The sequence below is a fragment of the Otolemur garnettii genome, unplaced genomic scaffold, assembly GCF_000181295.1.
Source record: "Otolemur garnettii isolate 467f Iridium unplaced genomic scaffold, OtoGar3 scaffold00007, whole genome shotgun sequence".
In the NCBI taxonomy this organism is placed as follows: domain Eukaryota; kingdom Metazoa; phylum Chordata; class Mammalia; order Primates; family Galagidae; genus Otolemur; species Otolemur garnettii.
The window spans coordinates 17,378,539-17,400,417 of NW_003852402.1; the positions used below are offsets into that span (position 1 = coordinate 17,378,539).

The 21,879-nt window shown below is 42.4% G+C and overlaps 1 protein-coding gene across 1 annotated transcript in view; it reads left to right on the forward strand.

The window, feature by feature from the left end:
- Positions 1 to 21,815, forward strand: part of GLT8D2 (glycosyltransferase 8 domain containing 2) — a 41,049-nt gene extending 19,234 nt beyond the window's left edge. Inside the window, exons 2-10 of the mRNA XM_003783292.1 lie at positions 2,204 to 2,250; positions 5,492 to 5,584; positions 9,348 to 9,519; positions 11,394 to 11,511; positions 12,600 to 12,684; positions 13,263 to 13,375; positions 15,796 to 15,962; positions 17,161 to 17,273; positions 21,237 to 21,815. Of these exons, the coding sequence (XP_003783340.1) occupies positions 2,232 to 2,250; positions 5,492 to 5,584; positions 9,348 to 9,519; positions 11,394 to 11,511; positions 12,600 to 12,684; positions 13,263 to 13,375; positions 15,796 to 15,962; positions 17,161 to 17,273; positions 21,237 to 21,406 (1,050 nt within the window). The 5' untranslated portion in view covers positions 2,204 to 2,231 and the 3' untranslated portion in view covers positions 21,407 to 21,815. The remainder of the gene's footprint in view (positions 1 to 2,203; positions 2,251 to 5,491; positions 5,585 to 9,347; positions 9,520 to 11,393; positions 11,512 to 12,599; positions 12,685 to 13,262; positions 13,376 to 15,795; positions 15,963 to 17,160; positions 17,274 to 21,236) is intronic.
- Positions 21,816 to 21,879: the final 64 nt, after the last annotated feature.

Sequence of the window (21,879 nt, forward strand, 5' to 3'; positions counted from 1 at the left end):
GTCCCAGCTACTTGGGAGGCTGCGGGAGGAGGATTGTTTGAGACCAGGAGTTAAGGTTTCTGTGAGCTAGGCTAAGGCTATGGCTCTCTAGCCTGGGCAACAGAGCAAGGCTCTGTCTCAAAAAAAAAAGGAAAAAGATTTCCACTTGATTCTAGAGCCATAAGTATCTGTGTTTTCCCCATTTGGGGTTTCTTCTGAAACCCAGAAAGTGCCACCATTAGAGATGAGATAAAATTATAAAAAGGGAGAGGAGGATGTGATTCAGGTATGCCAGATCTTTATACGTATATATGTGAGGTTTATATATGTGTGTGTGTGTATACAAATATATATGGTTGCACAATTAAGTTCACAAACTCATCCTAGGAAACATTCTACAGACCTCATTGCTGAAGACCACTACAGTCATCTTTGAAGTAAGTTAAGTGACTCCTCTTGGGAAGCTGTGCATGACACCAGTACCTACTCCACCCTTCAAAGCGATTTGGGAACTCTTTTCTGGAAGAGTCATCAGAGCTATTGCTATACAAGGTCTGACAATTAAGTTTGTGAACTTATCCTAGAAAAAGTGCTACCTACCTCATTACTGAATATCACTCTTGTCACCAGATGGCCCAGGGGAGTGCTTTGAAGGTGACCATAGCGGCATTCAGCAATGAGGTAGGTAGCACTCTTTCTAGGATGTTCATGAACCCTCACACACACACACACACACACACACACACACACACACACACACGTGATATCATTTGTTTATTCTTTCATTTATTTATGTATTTTAAGCAGGATTTCTTTTGGAACTGCATGCTTTGAAAGGACTCCAGTCTTGTCGTGTGGTTTAGGATTTCCTACAACAGTCTGCTTCAGAAACTTCCCTCTTTGGCTTGCCTGGGTGCCTTGCCAATTAGACGAGCTTTGATCAATTTTCTGAAGTCTCTTATTTCTCCTTAAAGAAATTTTGGAGTTGGCAACATGTGGGACAGGGGAAGAAGAGCTCCCTCTCAGATGAGTCAACACTATTTCTCTGCCTCTGGCATGCTCTCATAGGTGTGGTAACTGAGCACCCAGGGGAGAGAAGACCAGCCTGTCCTGTGAGCTGGGAAAGCCATCAATACACAGTGAGATCTGTTACCTGGAGCCCAATTCATCTGCTAGCACTGTGGGAGGCAAAGGCGGGAGGATCGCTTGAGCTCAGAAGTTTGAGATCTGCCTAAGCAAGAGTGAGACCCCCTCTCTACTAAAAATAGAAAAATTAGCTGAGAGCGGAGGCAGGCACCTGTAGTTCCAGCTACTCAGGAGGCCGAGGTAGAGGGATAGCTTGAAGTCAGGTGTTCGAGACCAGCCTGAGGAAAGAGAAGCTCTTTCTCTACCAAAAATAGAAAACATTAACAGGGTGTGGTGGTGCACGCCTGTGGTCCCAGCTACTCAGGAAGCTGAGGCAGGGATGACTGCCTGAGCCCAGGAATTTGAGGTTGCTGTGAGCTAGGCTGAGGCCACAGCACTGTAGCCTGGTGGACAGAGCAACTTTGTCTCAATACCCACCCACCCACCCCCCACAAAAAAACCAGAATAAAAAAATCACAGTATTATAATCTTTAAAAAGATTTAAATAATTCTAATTATAATTCAATCTAATAATTTTATTTGCTATGTTTTAGTATGTTTCCCTCAGTGGTTCAAAAGCTCCAGGAGGATCAGAACCAGATTGAATTTGGGGCATTTCAAAGATGTAGCGCACTGTGGGACTTTGAGTAGAATCTCAATATGTAAATACAATCTGAATGAATGGATGGATGTAAAGTGTGCTCTTCTGGGGGTTTCCCAAAAACATAAAAGCCAGCTAGCATGGGGTTGATATTTTGGATCAAGGAGACCTTCTTGGACACTCCCTCCAGCTGGTACCATCTGCTCTGCTCACCCAGAAGACTGGCAGGGCTCTTTTCGGAGATTTTTAAAACCTTGAAAACAAAAAATTAGCTCTTAGAGACACTTAGGAAAGTTTTTTTCAGCCAGAGGAATCACCTTTGAGGAGGTGGGCTATATTTGTTTTGTTTCCAAAAGTTGAGATGTGGAGCAGTGAAGAATGATCTCACCCTTCACAGATATCTTAGACTTTGAAAGAGGGCATAGATAGCCCTTAACATTTGTTGATGACTTTTGAGTGGATTCTCTTTTCAACAAAATTTTATTCTTTAATCCACAGGTCACGGTTTTTATCCACGTGAACACACATGGCTCTGTTACGAAAAAGTAAGATGACAACTTTTGACAATAATAAAAACAGATATTTGGGAGGACTGTTTGATGCCAAAGCTTGGCTGCTTCTTTTTTTTTTTTTAACCTTCTTTGATTTTTCTGGATAGTTTTCTTGTGGGTAATTTTGAGCATCATCATTTCAGGGTAATTCCCATGGAAGGTTGTTAAGTATTTTGGTCAGAAGTGGCCTTATCACCCATGAATGGATTAACAAATTGTGGTATATGTACACCATGGAATACTATGCAGCTGTAAAAAAGACAGAGACTTCACATCTTTGATGTTTACCTGGATGCAGCTGAAACATGTTCTTCTTAGTAAAGTATTTCAAGAATGGAAAAAAAGTATCCAATGTACTCAATACTACTATGAAATCAATATATCATCACCTACACATTCATATGAATGACAAAACATAACTAACTATAGTCCAGAAAGCAGAAGGGAAGAGGAGAGAAAGGGGATGGGATTGGGGAGGTAGGAGAAGGGAGGGTATTTGGGGGGACTTCCCCTAATGTGCATTATGCAATGGTGCATTTCAAAACTATTCAGAAAAGAGTATAATTATGATGGATGTGTTACTTAGTTCAATGTAAGCATTTCACATTGTTCAATCAGTACACTGAACCCCATAAATGCATCAGTGTACACAGTTATGATATAATAAAAAAAATTTAAAAACTCAAAAAAAATTGGCCTTATCATGAGAAGGCTGATGATATATTTCTATAAAACCTACAAATATAATTTATTTTCTCATTCTGAATAAATATTCATGCTCATGTCTAATTTAGCACTTATAATTTTGTATTCTTATTTTTAGAAAATCATTCAGGCTCGGCACCTGTAGCACAGTGGTTATGGCACTGGCCAGCCACATGCACCAAGGGTGGTGGGTTCAAACCCAGCCTGCACCAGCTAAAGAACAAATGACAATTGCAACAAAAAAATAGCCAGGTGTTGTGGCCAGCGCCCGTATTCCCAGCTATTTGGGAGGCTAAGGCAAAAGAATCGCTCGGGCCCCAAAGTTTGAGGTTGCTGTGAGCTGTGACTCCATAGCACTCTACCAAAGGGTGACGTAGACTCCATCTCAAAATTTAAAAAAAAAAAAAGTCATTTCAAATATTCAGACCCACCCAAACTTAGATTTCCTCCTGATTTTAGATCCAGTAGTTTGTCAATTTGGGGGGAAGCAGTAATCTAATTGTCTGATAGGTTACCCGCAGGGTAGAGTTGCCTGATTTAGCAAATAAAAACATAGGACAGCCAGTTACATTTAATCTTCAGATAAATAAATTTTTAGTATAGTATGTCCCAAATATTGCATGGAGACCTATGTCAAGGTAACAGCTACAGTGGAAAGTGCTCCCCAGATTGACTGGCAGGTGAATATTAACCATACCGTGGCCGTGATGTCGCAGCTCACAGCAACCTCAAACACTGGGCCCAGGAGATTCTCTTGCCTCAGTCTCCCAAGTAGCTGGGACGACAGGCGCCGGCCACAGTGCCCGGCTATTTCTTCCTTGCAGTTGTCATTGTTGATTTTTTAGCTGGCCAGCCAGGTTCAAACCCACCAGCCTTGGTATGTGTGGCCGGTGCCCTGCCCAACAGAGCTACAGGCGCCACCTATGGTTTTATTTTAAACTGAATCTAACGGATGAATGAATCTGATAACCTAGAAAGGAAGGAGCTGGGTGTTTGTAAGGTAGAACCACTAAGTCTCAAAAAGTAGCTTTGGAAGGCATCCCTGGAGACAAAAAGACAAAGGCTTAGGGGATAGTACAAGGATAATCAATGAAGCATCTTGATGCATAAAAATAATAAAAAATTGGGCCGGGGGCAGTGGCTCATTCCTATAATCCTAGCACTCTGCAAGGCCGAGGTGGGAGGATCTCTTGAGGTCAACAGGATGAGGAGATCAGCTTAAGCAAAGTGAGACTCCATCTCTACTAAAAATAGAAAAATTAGCTGGGTGCCTGCAGTTCCAGCTACTCAGGAGGCTGAGGCAGGAGGATTGCTTGAGCTCAGGAGTTTGAGGTTGATGTGAGCTAGGCTGAGCCATGAGGCCATGGCACTTTAGCCTGGGTGACAGAGTAAGACTCTTGCTAAAAAAAAAAAAAAAGAAAGAAAGAAAAGAAATGCCCATAACAATGATAAAGTCTTCTTTGGATTTTTATTGCCTCCGAACTCTCAAAGCAACAGTGTGAAGTAATACTTATAATTTCCATTTAGTAAACAAGTGCACCAGAGGCTCAGAAAGGTTAAGAAACCCATCTGAGGCCACGAATCTAGGAGGCGGTAGAAACATCAAATCCCCACCCTTTCCTCTTCTAATATTATTCAAACTTCAGGTTTGAATCCCCACATATGGCAATGTTCCATCTTCTCAATTTTTCATCATTTTTGCTCCTTTTGTCCCATATGTCACTTAATATTTTCCTTAAATTGACTCATGTAAAAATTTAGTATGTACTTTATAATGTGAAGTTTTTATTCTTACTGTAAATGAGAAAAGAATTATCGTAAGAAGAAGGCGGATGTAAAAATACCTGCATGTGAAGTCAGAAGATGGGTTTTCTCACGCTGTTATTCAATACTACTGGATGTTACAAATCTGAACCTCCTCTGTCATCTCCTGCACATCCAGTGATATGTGCCTTCCACTCAACAAAATATACCACTCTCCTTCTCAGGAGGTCCCAGGAGCAAGCATCACTGCTCTAGATCAGATGGTTCTGCAGACTTAGAACTAGAAGCAGTATTGGAGGCTTCTAACCTTTTACCCCGGGCAAGAATTTTCTGCAGGTCATCCTTGTCTAGTAGTTGAATTAATTGAGAAACAACTATGTTACAACAGCTAAGAACATGTGCTCATAATTACTGTTGGCTCATAATAAGCATTATGTAAGTGTCAGTGATTATTTGAAACTAAATGTTCATGTACAGAAAATGGCTCCCAGGGCAGTATCTTGTAATTATTAAGGTTGCAGCCTTAGACTGCCTGGGTTTGGCCCTGGTCCTTCCTTACACTACTTCTGCTTGTCTGTGGACAGCAGTGCTGCCCCTGGTTAATTCTTCACGCCATATGCCTTTTTTCTGTTAAGAAAAAAGGTCCAAGGCTGCCACCCTCTGTGTGCAGTCACGGAAGGCAACTACTCAGACCACCGTCCTAAACCTTTCCCCATGATTTCAGGTTGTTAGGTTAAATGCCAACATGTTTCTGTTTTTATTTCAGTAAATCAGGTGTTGCTTTTCCTTCTGATTGTGACCCTCTGTGGGATCCTGTATAAGAAAGTTCATAAGAGGACTGTGATCAAGAATGAGACAGGTAAGCAGGTCTGGAATCCATTGAGATTGGATACCCAGGAAGGTCTGAATGTCTTCCTTTGGGTCCTTTAAATAGCTGGGTTCAGGGACAAGAGAGCATTTGGGCAGCTGCAAGGACCTACTGGTGGAATATGCACCCGAGGCCAACTTCTCAATTGTGCTTTAGGGTGCCAGGTGCTATTCTAGAATGATCGGTGTTTTTTAAACTTTCTGATGTGTAAGAAAGAAACTTTCTGATTCACATGGAGGGCTTGTTAAAACACAGTGTGGGGCTTGGTACAGTGGCTCATAACTGTAATCCCAGCCCTCTGGAAGGCCAAGGCAAGTGGATTACTTACGCTTAGGAGTTCAAGACCAGCCTGAGCAAGAATGAGACCCCCTCTCTACTAAAAAGAGAAAAACTGGCTCGGCACCCGTAGCACAGTGGTTACAGTGCCAGCCATATACACTGAGGTTGGTGGGTTCAAGCCCAGCCCAGGCCAGCTAAAACAACAGTGACAACTGCAACAAAAAGTAGCGGGGCATTGTGGCAGGTGCCTGTAGTCCCAGCTACTTGGGAGACTGAGGCAAGAGGATTGCTTGAACCCAAGAGTTTGAGGTTGCTGTGAGTATGACACCAAGGCACTCTGACTCTGTCTGAAAAAAAAAAACAAAACAACTAACCCCCCACACACACACACATAATACTGGCCCTTCCTGAGAGGTTTAGAATCAGCAGGTAGGGGTGACACTGGAGGTTCTGCCTTTCTGATGAGCTCCGGGTTGAGGCTGATACGGTGGTTTCTTCAACCACATTCTGGGTGGACTGTCCCATTCTACCGCCCATCCCTTTGGGAGTCTCTCAATAATTTGGCTTATGAAACTCACCCTCTCTTCTCCTTGGTGGTTCACTCCATCAGTACACAAACAGCCTAAGAATTCTCAACTTGAAAATGACCCTTCATTGACCCCATCTCCTTGTCTAGCTGCGCTGAGAACTGTGTTTCCCTTTGGGGGGAGGAGGGGTGAATTGCATGACATGGCACCAAAACACACACCAAGTGACCTCTATCAAAATTAAGCAGCATTGTGTGTTTATTATATTTTTAATTAATTCACTTTTTATATTGGTCAAGCAAATATATTCATTTATGGAAAAGAAAGAAAAAAATGTCACCTGTAGCTGTATCAGCCACAGATAAATACAGCTGAGTATTTAGATGTGTTACATACATTTCTTCCGTAATTTTTTTTAAGCCATGATACACTTAAGGCCCGGAAACACAGAGTGAACAAATCAATGTCCTGGCTACCGTGAAACTGTTTTTTTTTTTTTAATTTAAAAAAATTCATGGGCAGCTCCTGTGGCTCAAAGGAGTAGGGCGCCAGCCCCATATACAGGAAGCGATGGGTTCAAACCCAGTCCCGGCCAAAAAAAAAAAAAAAAATTCATTTACAACAGAATTAAAAACATGTATAATCTGGTTTTAACGAATATAGAGAGCATCTGGAAAGAGAATTTTCACAGGAAGACATGTATACAAATGTTCATAGGGCATTATTCATGGCAGCCCCAAACTGGAAACAGTCCACAGTACACCAGTTAGTGAACAGATAAATGGAATGTGTGATAGTATATTCACATAGTGAGGTATTCTGCAACAGTGAAGAGGAACAAGCTACTGATACAAGCTGTATGGTATGGATGAATCTCAAAAACACGATGGCAAATGAAAAAAAAGCTGGATACACAAGACTACATATCATATGATTCCATCTATAAGAAACTTCTCAAAAAGGCAAATCAATGGAGACAGAAAACTGATCTGTGGTGGCCTGAGCTGGGAGTGGAAGTGGATCTCTGCAAATCATCTCAAGGGAGCTTTTTAGGGGGATGGAAATGTTCTCAAACTGAAGGAGAGAAGGCTGGGGATGTGAGCAGGAGCTGGACTGTGAGAGCCTGTGTGCCAGTGAAGGGATGTGGGTCCACCTGTCAGGAACCCTGGAAGTATTTTTAGCAATGAAGAAACACAGTCAAATTTGCATTTCAGGGAGATCACTTTACTGCCTGCAGGAAACACCACATGACTAAGGGACCTTCCCCAGATGACAACTTTGGTCAAAAGGAACAATCTTGAAGAACCATTTGTCTTGGCAGGGAGTGGTGGCTCACGCCTGTGATCCTAACACTCTGGGAGGCTGAAGCAGGTGGATTACTTGAGCTCAAGAGTTTGAAATGAGCCTGAGCAAGAACAAAACTCCATCTCTACTAAAAATAGGAAAAACTAGCTGGGTATTCTGATGGATGCCTGTAGTCCTAGCTACTCGGTAGCCTAAGGCAAGGGGATCGCTTGTGCTCAAGAGTTTGAGGTTGCTGTGAGCTGTGATGCCACAGCACTCTACCCAGAAAAAGAAAAGAAACATTTTTCTTGGTTTATAAAAATAGTGCATGGTTATTTTCTACTATTTAGAAAATATATAAGAGATACTAATACAACCAAAATCACTTCTAATTTCACAAATAGGCTTAGGTCCCTTTGAAAATAAATATATATCAAATCGAGATCAAACACTAGAGAGACTTTTGTAATCTTCTTCTCCTTCATGGTGTATTACAAGCATTTTCTCATGTCAGTGAATGTATCGTGAAAACAAAATTGTTCTAGGGGTGGAAATTTCCGATGCAGTTACAAGCTGGTAGAAAAGGTGCAGAGGGAGGGAGCCCAGTGTTTGTTAAATTACACAAAGCACAATAGCTGGCAGTTCGTTTCAATAAATGCTTGTTGAATTAAGTATCTACCAGAGCTACCCTGGGCCTGAGTGATAGAGGTTTGCAAACATCTGTGTGTAAAGAGAGAGAGTAAGACAGATCTTTAAGTAAAAATCAGCTGGGCATTTGATGGTGGATACCCTACATGCTGATAATTATTATTCTTCATGTCTGAAAGTTGTATGCTGGTACCAAAGCATGAGGTTATGGCATTGGATTTTCTATCATAGCCAATGCTCGGAAGAATAACCAATTAATCTTCTTATGTATCTTTCATGCTCTTTCATATTGCCGCCTTTCTCTTGCTGTCAGTATTTGAGACACTTGACTAGAGGGTGGATGGAGGAAGGAGAATCATAAGCAATATATCTCAGGACAGTGTGGGCGAAGTAAATATTCCAGTTTAGGGGAGAGTTGAGGAATGTTAACAAACAGAGGCTTTGCAGTTCTTCATGGTTTCCAACCAATGTTAGGTATCCAATTGGCTTCTATAAGAGAGCTCTAAAATAATAGTAACTTAAACAATATAGAAATTTATTTTTTCTCTCAAGTGTAAGTCCAACATTTGTTCCACAATCATCCAGATCAAGAGACCTTCTATCTTTTAGCTTTGGCGTCCTCAACAGGTAGCTTCCATCTCATGGTCTAAGATGGCTGCCCTAACTCCTGCTATCGTATCAGTGTTTCAGCCAGTGGAAGGCGGAAAAGCTCAGGGGAGGAGGGTACGCATTCCTTTGAAGGGCAGGCTCAGGAGTCACACACATTACTTGATGGACAGCACTGGATCACACAGGACTGGAAGGGAGCCTGGGCAAAACAGTCTTAGCAGTTGGCTATGTGTCCACTAAAATTCCAAAGATCTTTTCTAAGAGAAGAAGGAGAGACTGGATATTGGTGAACAATCAGCAGTTGATTCCACACCACGATTCCCCCCTCCCCAGGATGGAAGGCAGGTTAATTTGGCTTTCCTGAGAAATTCCTTCATGTTCTAAGATACTGGTTTTGATGTTTCCAGATGTTGAACCAGAGGCCCCTGAAGAACTGGAAGAGGAGATTCCTGTGGTGATTTGTGCCGCAGCGGGGAGAATGGGCGCCGCCATGGCTGCCATCAACAGCATCTACAGCAACACTGACGCCAACATTTTGTTCTATGTAGTCGGACTCCGGAACACTCTGTCTCGAATACGGTAATCTGTGCACTACAGACTTTGGAGCTTCCTTAGCCTTCCTTTTTGGAATGATCATTGTCATTAGAATTAATGAGGGAAGTCCTGAGGTTTACTTGGCTTGTGTATACTATCTGTCTGGTTTCTCGGTTTCCTTATTTTTCATTGTTGCTGATTGTTCACTTATCCTGCCATTATAGCCCTTTAGTTTCCCTGGGTAGGAGAACCAGGTAACCAAACCCAAAGGGATGCTGTGGGTATACATTCTGTTTTTATTCAAAAGGCACGAGTCTCGTGACTTTCCAACATCTGGACAGGGGCTGTTTCTCAGTTCTCTCCATTCTCCTTTTAAATATTATAAACCCTCTTTTCATTGAAGAACACAAAAGCAGAAAATTGTATAACTCCAGCATACAGTGAATCATCCCAAAGTAAACACACTCCTGACATCTCCACAACCTCACCTACACTTGATAAAAATCAATGTTTTCAACTATGTTATTATTCTTCAAATGGGTGTCCATACTGGGATCTCATTGTAGTTTTCTTTCTTTCTTTTTTTTTTTTTTTTTGAGACAGAGTCTCACTCTGTCACCCTGGACAGAATGCCATGATGTCACAGCTCATAGCAACCTCAAACTCATGGGCTTAAGCTATCCTCTTGCCTCAACCTCCCAAGTAGCTGGGACTACAGGCGCCCGCCACAACGCTACTTTTTTTGTTGTTGTTGTTGCAGTTATCAGTGTTGCTTAGCCAGCCCAGGCTGGGTTCGAACCCGCCAGCCTCCGTGTATGTGGCCGGCACCCTACACACTGCGCTACGGATGCCGCCATGGTTCCCTTATTTCTAATGCACTAACATGGTCGAGCGCTTTTCCCGTGCATGCTTTGGCTGTTTGGAAGTGCGTATTCAAGTCTCTTGCCTATTTTTCTGTTGGGTTGTCTATTTTTTCCTTATTCACAGGACCAATTTTTATGGTTCAGATTTTGCAGATGTTATAAATTGTGTTCAGATTTAATTCTTTTATTGATTTTTAATCAACAACAAATGCTGCCTTATGTGGCTTTAGGCATTGGCAATTATATTTTGCGATTCTATGTAACAAGAATCCCAGTATGAATTGGATAAAAGCTAGAAGCTCAACAAGATTGAGAAAATGGAGGTGAAGAAGGGGGAGAGCAGGAGTGGGAGAAAACGGGGACTGAAGAGAGATGGGGAAGATTCAGAGGCAGCCAGAGGGCTCAGCACCTGTAGTACAGTGGTTACAGCAGTGCCTGTAGTCTCAGCCACATGGGAGGCTGAGGCAAGAAAATGGCTTAAGCCCAGAGTTGGAGGTTGCTGTGAGCTGTGATGCCACAGTGCTCTACCGAGGGTGATATAGTGAGACTCTGTCTCCAAAAAAAAAAAAATGAAAAAGAGACAGCCAGAGACCCAAAGGGAAATTCAAATCATTTCTGTAGTCACAACAACAGAGTAAAAGGACGTCGGTCAGTGTTGAAGGTTCAGAATGTCCGACTTTACAACATTTTGGAGCTGTAACTACATGGCAGAGATACTACTGGCAACCACAGATGCTGCTTTATAAGAAAGAAGGAGCACTTTTTGTTCTTCCCATTTCTGGGGGAAATTATTTGGATCTGGAGAGATATTTGGTTATTATTATTTTGTCTCATTTCCTTTGCAGAAAGAGTTATGTGATTAAGGGGGAGGCAAAAAGGGAAAGATTTAAAGCCAGGCCAGATGAGGGGAAATATAATCAGATTTATAGACTAAGTTTACATAGAATTTATTTTTAACTTTTTAAGGAGGTAACAGATTGAGCCTGAGGCAGGAGGCAATTTGAGGAATGGTTTGAAGTGCGTACCAGATGTTTTTTTTTTTGGTCATTTCTTTAGAAAATGGATTGAACATTCTAAACTGAGAGAAATCAACTTTAAAGTGGTGGAATTCAACCCTACCGTCCTCAAAGGGAAGATCAGACCAGACTCTGCGAGGCCTGAATTACTCCAGCCTGTGAGTAGGAATCGTGCATGTGCTGGGGACAGTCCTTGGTGAGACCCTCTTCAATGGGGAGCCCTAGCCATCCAGACGCAGATGGAATATTTTTTGAAGCCTCCCAGAGCTAGATCTCCATCAAACTCTAGCTATTTGAAATTTATAAGCCACCTGCTCCAGAAAGAACATTCACATCAACATGATGAAGCTATTAAAGAAAGAGGAAGCATAGAAAAATGTAGAATGCATTTATGTTTGTGCACATGGTCTGCAGGGGTGGGAACTAGAGGGGGTCAGGTAGCAAAGCCGGGGGAAAATGTCCTGAATCCATAGGCTGTGGTGTGTACTGTGAGTATCCCAGCAGCTAAGAAAAACCAGCAGCATTGTGGATTATGTACTTCATAGCCTTGACTAAGGCAGTATTTTCAGGAGACACCACCGTTTTTCCTGCTAGAGTTTTACTGCTAGAATTCTTAGGAAAGGGAACCTCTCCCGCATAAAGAGTGGTGCTTTTGCTGGCAGTTTTATAGGAAATGCAGCCACCTTCTGCATGTCATTTGTTACTAAAATCCATCCTTGAAAAGTTTCTCAGTTCTCTTCGACCTCTGTCTATGATACGTTCTCTCCCCAATTCCAGATATTGTCAGAGAGGAAGCCGAGTCGGGACTTCACATTAAATGGCGCTGTTATGAATGAAAGTTGTGCGCTGTGTATGTGCGTGTGAGTGTGTGTGTTTGTGTGCATCTTTAGGCTAATTTAGCTTTTTGAATGTTAAGGCAGGCAGGCCAATTGTGCCCTGCGAGATTGAGTAGGAATCCTCTGTGACTTCCACTGCACAGTTCTCAGAGATGAAGGTGCCAGCAGCCTCCGCAGCGGGGGTTTGGGTCTAGGGGAACTGCTGACCTACCAGCACTGGTTTCACCTCCAGGGCCTAGATGAGCTGGGTACTGGGAAGCTCAGGTGAGACATCTTTGCAGCTCCTGTTTTATTCTGTTCCATACCCGGAGCTGAGTGGAGGCCATGGTCAAAGCCAACATTCCAGTACCCCCAGAAGACATTGAACCATATGCTTCTTCCCCACCATCTTTTCTTTTGTGTTTTAACAGCTGAACTTTGTTCGATTTTATCTCCCTCTGCTTATCCACCAACATGAGAAAGTCATCTATTTGGACGATGATGTCATTGTACAAGGTAACGCTCACTGATTGCCAAGAACTCTTGGAAAAGGATCAGCTGATAAGTAGGATGACCGTCTTTCCTTATTTTCCAAATAACTAGTTGCCCGGTGATTTTGACTGCTTATTAAAGTTGTGAATACAGTATTGTTATAAATTTGGAAGTATTTTGAAAACACGCGGTTGATACTTGCCTGCGTGATCCATTGACTCTCATGATTAAAGTCTAGAATAAATAGCTTGGAAGCCTTTCCTTCCTCTGTATGTCTAAAATGGGTGGAAACTAAGTTTCACTGATGACGTTTTTAGGCACGAGCTAAGGTTTGGTTTGTGTTCTATTAATACGCACATATCTCTTCCGCATACAAGGAAGATAAGCTTTGGTGCAGTACTTTCATAGCAACATAAATTGACCCAGTGGCTTTCTAAATTGGCATGAACTATTCTTATTAAGTGAGTTGCTAAGCCCCTTGAAATTAGGGATCCAATATTCTTATTCCTTAGCAAACTCAGGACTTGTTTTAGCTCCAAGGCTCTATCTAGCCCTGAAACAAAACACTGTAACATTTTAACTGCTGGCGTCTTTAAATGCAGGTGATATCCAAGAACTGTATGACACCACCTTGGCCCTAGGCCACGCGGCTGCTTTTTCGGATGACTGCGACTTGCCCTCCACGCAGGACATACACAGGCTTGTGGGGCTGCAGGTGGGCACACTGTTTTGGAAAACTAACCCTTGCCCTGCTGTTCTGGCCCCTTCTCCTCCCCTGCAATTCCAAGTCAGTATAAACTCCACCTTGAAAATGCTGCCGACCAGTCTGCTGGGAGGCAGAACGGCACAGGTGTCTATGTGGCCTTAGATACCCAGCTGATCCTTACTAACTCTGGAGCGAGTAACTTTTACCCTGCAAAGTTATACTTTCCTTATCAGAAACCAGGCAAGGATAATGTCTGTTTTGTTGTGTTTTTGTGAGCTATAATGAAAGGACACGACAGCCAAGAATCCAGCGTGTAGTAAATCCCCCAGAAATGGCAGTGGCTACCCGGGTTCCTCATCAGCACACTCTGTGTCAGATGGGGTTTTCCGCAAAAGAGACTGCTGGAACTATTGGTTCTATTTTCGGCGTTTTAACCATTGCGTCCCGCCCCTTTTAGTAGAGAAAAATATTGATTTTGTTCAAGGGTAAAGATCTCCTTATCCTGGTGGAAATGAGGAAATTTGAACCTGTATGTAATGCTGAAACCTAGAAGTAGCTTTGAAATGCAAGGTGCTATGAAGAGTTGATGCTGTTCTTCAAAAAATGTCCAGCAAATAAGTTTCCATGTGTAACATTTAAAGTACATTAAGGCGGCGCCCATAGCTCAGTGGGCAGGGCGTCAGCCACATACACCGAGGCTGGCGGGTTTGAGCCAAGCCTGGGCCAGCTAAAATCAGCAGTGACAACTGCAATAAAAAAAATGTTGGGCGTTGTGACGGGTGCCTGTAGTCCTAGCTACTTGGGAGGCTGAGGCAAGAGCATCGCTTAAGCCCAAGAGTTGGAGGTTGCTGTGAGCTGTGATGCCAGAGCACTCTACCAAGGGCAACATAGTGAGACTCTATCTCAAAATAAATAAATAAATAAAGTACTTTAAGATGTAGACTCTGAGACCAGATTTGACTTTGCCAAAATCTTGGTATTATCATAGTTTTATTACTTTGGGCAAGTTACTTAGCCTATTTCTTTCTCTGTATTCATCAAACAGAGGTAATAATAGTACTTTCCTTGTGGAGTTATTGTGAGAATTGAATCAGTTAATATACACAAAGTTATTAATACAATTAATGAGGTAGTAATGTGTATAAAGTTCTTAGCACAGTGCTCCTGGCACATAGAAAGTGCTCCTGTATTTCCAGGACATGAGTACAGATCACGTCCTGCCTCATACTTCCATTCAACAACTACACTGAGTGCTTACTGGGTGCCTGACACTGTTTTAGGTTTGCTGTTTGGGTGAACAAACCCCAAATTCCTGCCTTTATGTAGCTTCATTCTAGTATGAAGAGACAGACAGTGAACAAATATTAAGCAGAGGATCGGGGTGCAGGTAGGGTGTACTTCAAGTAGGGTCATCAGGGAGGGCTCCACTGAGATGGTGACACTTGAGCCCACACCTGGAAGAACTGAGGGAACCACCTGTGCAGACATTTGGGAATAACATTCTAGGAAGAGGCAGTGGCAAGTGCAAAGGTCCTGAGGTAGGGTGTTTCTGGTGAATGAAAGGTGGTTGGTGTGGCAGAGGGATCAAGGGGACAATAATAGAAGTCAGAGAGGTAATGTGGCCCAGATGGTGTAGGGCCTGGGAGGTGGTCTCAGGAACTCTCGTCTTTACTAAGAATGAGATGGGAAGCCATGGGGGGGGGGAGGGGCTTTCACAAGATGAACGGCCTAGAGACAAAGTGGGAGGTTGAAGGGTGGAATCATGGACACTAGTTAGGAGGAACTCGCAGAAATCCAGTGAGCGGTATCATAGCCTGGAACAGGAAGGCAGCCACAGAAGCGAGAGAGGTGGTTGGCTTCTGGATTTTAAAGACAGGACCAATAGGATTTACTAACAGACTTGGATGAGGAATGAAGGAGACAAGAGTCAAGGATGACCTACTGGCCCGGGTATTCTGCCCAAGTCACTAGGATAGAGATGCCACTGCCGGAGGAGGAGCAGGTTGTAGGGAAGCAGGTTTTGACAGGATGGAGGTCAGTTTTTGAATGTAAGCTGCAGCTGCTTTACTAAGCATCTGAAAGGAGACATTTAGATGGCAGATGTAGCAGGAGTCGGAAGGCCAGAGTGGAGGTCAGAGCCAGATGGTTGGTATTTAGTTAGAGCCATGAGACTGGATGAGACTGTCTATGGAGCTATTGCCAGAGAAAAAAACAGGGGCTGGACTAGACCTGGGGCACTGAGCATTCAGAGGGTGAAGAAATAAGGGGGAACCAGCAAAAACCAAAAACAAAACAACTAGAGACCCTAGGAAGTGGCCGGTGACACAGGAGGAAACTCAGAGAAGCTACACAAGGGCTTCAGGAAAATGATCATTTTCAGAAACAAAAAATTCATTGGCCTACAGTACTCACATGCTCTTCCCTTATAGAACACATACATGGGCTATCTGGACTATCGGAAAAAGACCATAAAAGACCTTGGCATCAGCCCCAGCACCTGCTCTTTCAATCCTGGCGTGATCGTTGCCAACATGACGGAGTGGAAGCACCAGCGTATCACCAAACAATTGGAAAAGTGGATGCAGAAAAATGTGGAGTACGTGTGGACCTCTCTGCCGTTTTTTCCCAGAACAAAATATTCAGTTAATTTTCTATGCATCGCTCACGACTTAGAAATATTTGTCTTCTTAGGTCAGATTTCCCTGGAGGCAGCGTTGACAAAGAAAAGGAAGCAGTAGGTTAAAAAAGAATATTTACCAGGGCTGCGCCTGTGGCTCAAAGGAGGGGGGCGCCAGCCCCATGTGTCAGAGGTGGCGGGTTCAAACCCAGCCCTGGCCAAAAACTGCAAAAAGAAAAAAAAATCTTTCCCCAAATGATATAAATTAGAGGAATCCAGATCCTGTGGCATGAGGAGCCCTTTATTATATAATTTCCTAATAAGCTGTTTAATAATGTAACGTGAATCTTTTTTTCTTTTTTTGAGACAGAGTCTTGCTCTGTTGCAGAGTGTAGAGTGCCTTGGCCTCAGCCTAGCTCACAGCAACCCTAATCTCCTGGGCTCATGCAATCCTCCTGCCTCAGCCTCATGAGTAGCTGGGAGTACAGGTGCCCACCATCACGCTGGGCTAATTTTTCTATTTTTAGTAGATATGGAGGTACCATTTTGCTCAGGCTAGTCTCAAACTCCTGACCTCAACCAATGCTCCTGCCTTGGCCTCCCAGAGTGCTAGGATTACAGGCATGAGCCACCGCAGCTGGCCTCCCTTGACCCTTTTTCACTGTAAATCTTCAATTACTTTAGTTGAGTTTCTTCTCATATAACGATTATTTTATAAAGTTGACTCTGCTTTTTAAGGTTTTTAAAAAACTTATAATTTTTCATTATTGAAGTTTTAAAATAGAGAAAATAAATAACTCTAACGCAACCACTGTCATCATACCGTTGTATTTCCTGTCGATCTCTTTTATCTGGATATTTTGGGACCTCATAACTTTGACTTTGTGAGTAAAGTTACTTTATAAGTAATACAGGATCAGAACCTGATCTTCTATGTTTACCATAAGAAAGACTGAGTTAAAATGGCAAAATACTAACACTCTGAATCTTCTAGGCAACGTATATGGGAGTTCATGGTATCTTTACAATTCTGTGTTAGTTTGACAATTTTCAAAATAATCAGTTGAGGGAAAACGAAAGGCTTATATAGTGGAAGTCTTACATCTTTTACAAATATTCTACTATCTAAGTTTATGGAAGCTCCACTCAAATATTCCTTTTCTATTTTATTTCTTAGGGAAAACCTCTATAGCAGCTCTCTGGGAGGAGGGGTGGCCACCTCCCCAATGCTGATTGTGTTTCATGGGAAATATTCCACGATCAACCCTCTGTGGCACATAAGGCACCTAGGTAAGTATTTTATTTTATTATTTTATTTTATTTTTTTTTTCAGACAAGAGCCTGAACCTGTCACCCTGGGTAGAGTGCCATGGCATCACAGCTCATAGCAACCTCCAACTTCTAGGCTCAAGTGATTCTCCTGCCTCTGCCTCCCAAGTAGCTGGGACTATAGGCGCCCACCACAACGCCTGGCTATTTTTTGGTTGCAGCTGTCATTGTTGTTTGGCAGGCCCAGGCTGGATTTGAACCTGCTAGCTCAGATGTATGTGGCTGGTGCCTTAGTCGCTTGAGCCACAGGTGCTGAGACCTGGGTATTTTAGAAAAACACCAGGTTCCTCAGATTAGATCTTGCAGATGACTTCGGACAAATTACTTAACCCTCTATTCAGAGTCTGCGGATGCAGCTGATACTCTCGGCTACCGGGGCTCGTTTCTCAGAATCCATGGCCGCTACTGGACTAGTGCTGAGCATATGTGATGTGCTCAATAAACTTTGGCTCTTGTTCAGATGGAACTTCCTTTTTTTTTACTTCTTCCTCCTGTAGTGTTCTCTTGCCCCCCATGTAGCTGGGATCACAAGGTCTGGCTGTCTTGCTGTTGTTGTTGTAGAGACAGGGTCTCACTCTGGCTCACTCTGCCTTAGGAGGGTCTTCAGCTGGTCTCGAACCTCTGAGCAGCCGCCTGGGCCTCCCACAGCGCTGGGACAACAGGCGTGAGTCACTACGCCCGGCTCAGATGGAACTTTCACTGCCAAACCTTTTTCCTAGGCCTTTATTGCCCTTTATTGCAGTGGCCTGCAGTGGGTAAGACCAAATTAAGTAGCATAATGGCCTATGACACATTTCAATAGCTGGCATTAAACTTTGTTTCAAAAAGCAGTCACTTACTGGATGTGTACTATGTGCATCCCTTAATCTGTTCACTACACAAGCGTGGGCTCTGGGTATGGATGGGAATCCCAACTCTGCTATTATATGATCCTAGGCACGTTACTCAACTTCTCTGCATCTCACTTTACTTATTGTAAACTGAAGCTTTACACTTACTGTAAACTGAAGCTAACAGACTTTTACAAAGTCTTGTAAGAAATTACTGAATACATGGAGATTGCTTAGATCAAAGCCTGGCACAGAAGACTCACTCACATTCATTCTCACACATGGCCACAACCCCTTTTCCAAAACCACAGCCATTGGTCGGCACTTATAGCTCAGCAGCTAAGGCGCCAGCCACACACACCAGAGCTGGTGGGTTCGAATCCAGCCTGGGCTTGCCAAACAACGATGACAACTACAACAAGAAAAAAAAAAGAAAGAAAGAAAATAGCTGGGCGTTGTGGAGGCTGCCTGAAGTCCCAGCTACTTGGGAGGCTGAGGCAAGAGGATCACTTGAGCCTAAGAGTTTGAGGTTGCTGTGAGCTATGAAGCCATGCCACTCTACCACGGGTGACAATAGGAGATGCTGTCTTAAAAAAAAAAAGAGGATATAATTTTGAAAGTTGAGTTGCTGTCTCCGTTCAGTGATCCTGAGTGGACTGCTTCCAAGGCATTTCAAGAATCCTCCCTGACTTTCCTGAGCATCTGCATTGTACATAAGAGCAACAGATGGAAGGCAGGGACCCTAGTGTTCTATCTGGTTTATAATGTTAGCTCTACTCTTAGGTCAAATATCAACATTGCTGTGTGCAATATCCCACGAAACTAGGTCTTTATAAAAATGCGTAGAACAGCTATGAGGAACTCTGGTTGATAAAATTAGAGCACTTGATGATTTTGGAAGAGAGACTCAGAATTACATTTTGTGAAATATCTAACTTGCTGACAAGCAGGAAGCTACATGATCTGCTATGGGGAAGAAGTCATTTGTCCTTACAGAACAGAGCCTCCATCTGTGCGGAAGGTTTTGGGATCAGAGATGGTGTGCAAAGGACATCTACATAGAAATCATTTGAAAAATGATCTGGCTTTAGAATATTCTAGAGGCAGACAGTAGTGTAACCCTAATGGGTATTAGGTTAGGGTCTAAATACATAAGCTTAAGATTTTTGAAATTTATGAAACATTTAACCAAAGCAGTATCATCAGAATTGCAAGCCCCTCTCAGGTGGTTACACACAGCCTCTCAGTCATGAAGCTGAGAGCTCAGCATGCCCTACTGAGCAGTGACTTTTCCTGAGAAGGTGCCTCTTCCCAAATAAGCAGGTCCTCTGTACAGACGTGTTAGTTGATCATTCCTGATTATGCTACTGCGGCTTGAAACAACCAGCTCTTCTGCTGCAGCTGCCACCATCGCTATGTTTATGAATATAAGCTAGGTTCTTTTATCCGAAATCATATAATCCTAGTTAAGCACCCTCTCTTTATTCAATGGATTTTCACTTGTTTTTTAAAAAAATATCAAATTCCCTTTCATGGAAAGAAACTTTTAACACAATAGAGGATTAAAAAAAAACAAAACAAAACCTTACCTTCATAGTATCTTAATGTACTTCTAGAATGGATATTTAAAAATAATCTGAGCTATGGCAATGTTAGTGTGAGAGCACAGTCTCTACGTAAGAGGGGAATAATAAAATGGAGACTACTGTTCGTTAAAAAAGATCTTATTTTCAGTCACATTTCATATGGTTAAAAACAAGACTGTTCAAAAGAAAATGTTGCCGTATGAAGGAAGTGTAATGTAGAGAAACTGAACTCCTACTGACTCTGGGTGGGAAGGAAACTGATACAGACAATCCAGCAATCTATCAAAATTTAAAAGACACACACACCCTTCAGTCTGGCAATCCCACCTACAGGAGTTTATCCTAAGGATATATTTGTACACATCCACTGGATAGAGGGCTATTCATTGCTGTGTTGTTTATGCTAGTGCTGGGACAGAATCTAAGGTCCTTACTAAGGAACTCAGTCAATAAATAATCATGTAGTCATTCACAGTAATTCAGTAAATCGCCATGTACTGCCATGGAAAGTTCCAAAGACAGTAACTTTAAAAAGTGAAGTATAAGCAAAGAAATCAGTAACAGAAATAAAAAAATAAAAGGCAAAGTAGCAGGCTGCTCTATTTTGTCTTCTATTTTTCAAAAAAACATACAAAGGCAATTAAGTTTGCAAACTTATCCTAGAAAAAGTGCTATATACCTCATTGCTGAGTTATCACTAGGTCACCTTTGAAGTTCTCCCCTTGGGAAGCTGTGCACCAAATGCCAGAGCCCATCCGCCCTTTGAAGCATTTTTTCTAGGATGGGTTCATGAACTCAAATGTCAGCTTTATACGATGACAGCTCTGATGGCTATTCTAGAAGAGTTCCAAAATTGCTTTGAAGGGTGGGGTAGGCGCTGGCATAGGTGCACAGCTTCCCAAGGGGAGTGCTTCAAAGGTGGCTGCTGTGACACTCAGCAATGAAGTACGTAACACTTTTTCTAGGATGAGTTTGTGAATGTAATTGTCCAACCTTGTATACCCATGTGGGTATACAGGTAGAGCACTACTGGAGGGATCCATCAGAGACTCTTTAACAATGGTTGCTTTGGAGATCTGGAGTGAGTAGAAAATTCACTGTATAACCTTTTTTTTTTTTTTTTTTTTTTACCATGAATGAACTTGTATTCAATTTTTAATATAAAAATTTTATTCTCAGCTCTGTGCCTGTGGCTCAAGTGGCTAAGGTGCCAGCCACATACACCTAAGGTGGCAGGTTCGAATCCAGCCCAGGCCCGCTAAAACGACGACGGCTACAACCAAAATATAGCCTGTGTTGTGGCGGGTGCCTGTGGTCCCAGCTACTTGGGAGGCGGAGGCAGGAGACTTGCTTGAGCCCAGGAGTTAAAGAGGTTGTTGTGAGCTGTGATGCCACAGCACTCTACCCAGGGGGATAGTTTGAGGTTCTGTCTCAAAAAAATAAATAAAAATCTTAAAAAAAAATGTATTCTCTAACAAGTTTATTATTTTCCCTTAAAAACAACGAAGGCTGGAATCCTGATGCCAGATATTCGGAGCATTTTCTGCAGGAAGCTAAACTACTCCACTGGAATGGAAGACATAAACCTTGGGACTTCCCTAGTGTTCACAACGACTTATGGGAAAGCTGGTTTGTTCCTGACCCTGCAGGGATATTTAAACTCAATCACAACAGCTGATAGAACTCAACACTTAAAACATTCCCTGTTTAAAAACGTGGAATTATTCCTCTGTAGCCAACATTGTTCTTTATGAACAATAATACCTTTGAGCTACAATTTACAAAACAAAAAAAAACCTACTGTGTGCAAACTGTCCCTTGGACCATGTAGGCATTTATCTTTGAGTACAAGTGGTACCCTAGTTATGGAAATCAAGGTTAGGTGACAGAAAGACACTGTTGGAAAGAATTAAACCTATCTTGTCAGCAATCTGCTTAATACTAAAATGACAGTTTATATATAAATTTTAAAACTTTCTAAACGTATTGTTCATAAGCAGTTTTTTAAAACAGGTTGCCAAGACTGTCTTTGGTAGAACTGTTACATTTAAAATATGGACGTCTGTAAAATAAAAACTCAGATTTTTAAAAATTTTCATGTGTATTATTTTACCTGTTTAATATAACAGAAGGTTAACTCTTTTCAGGTAT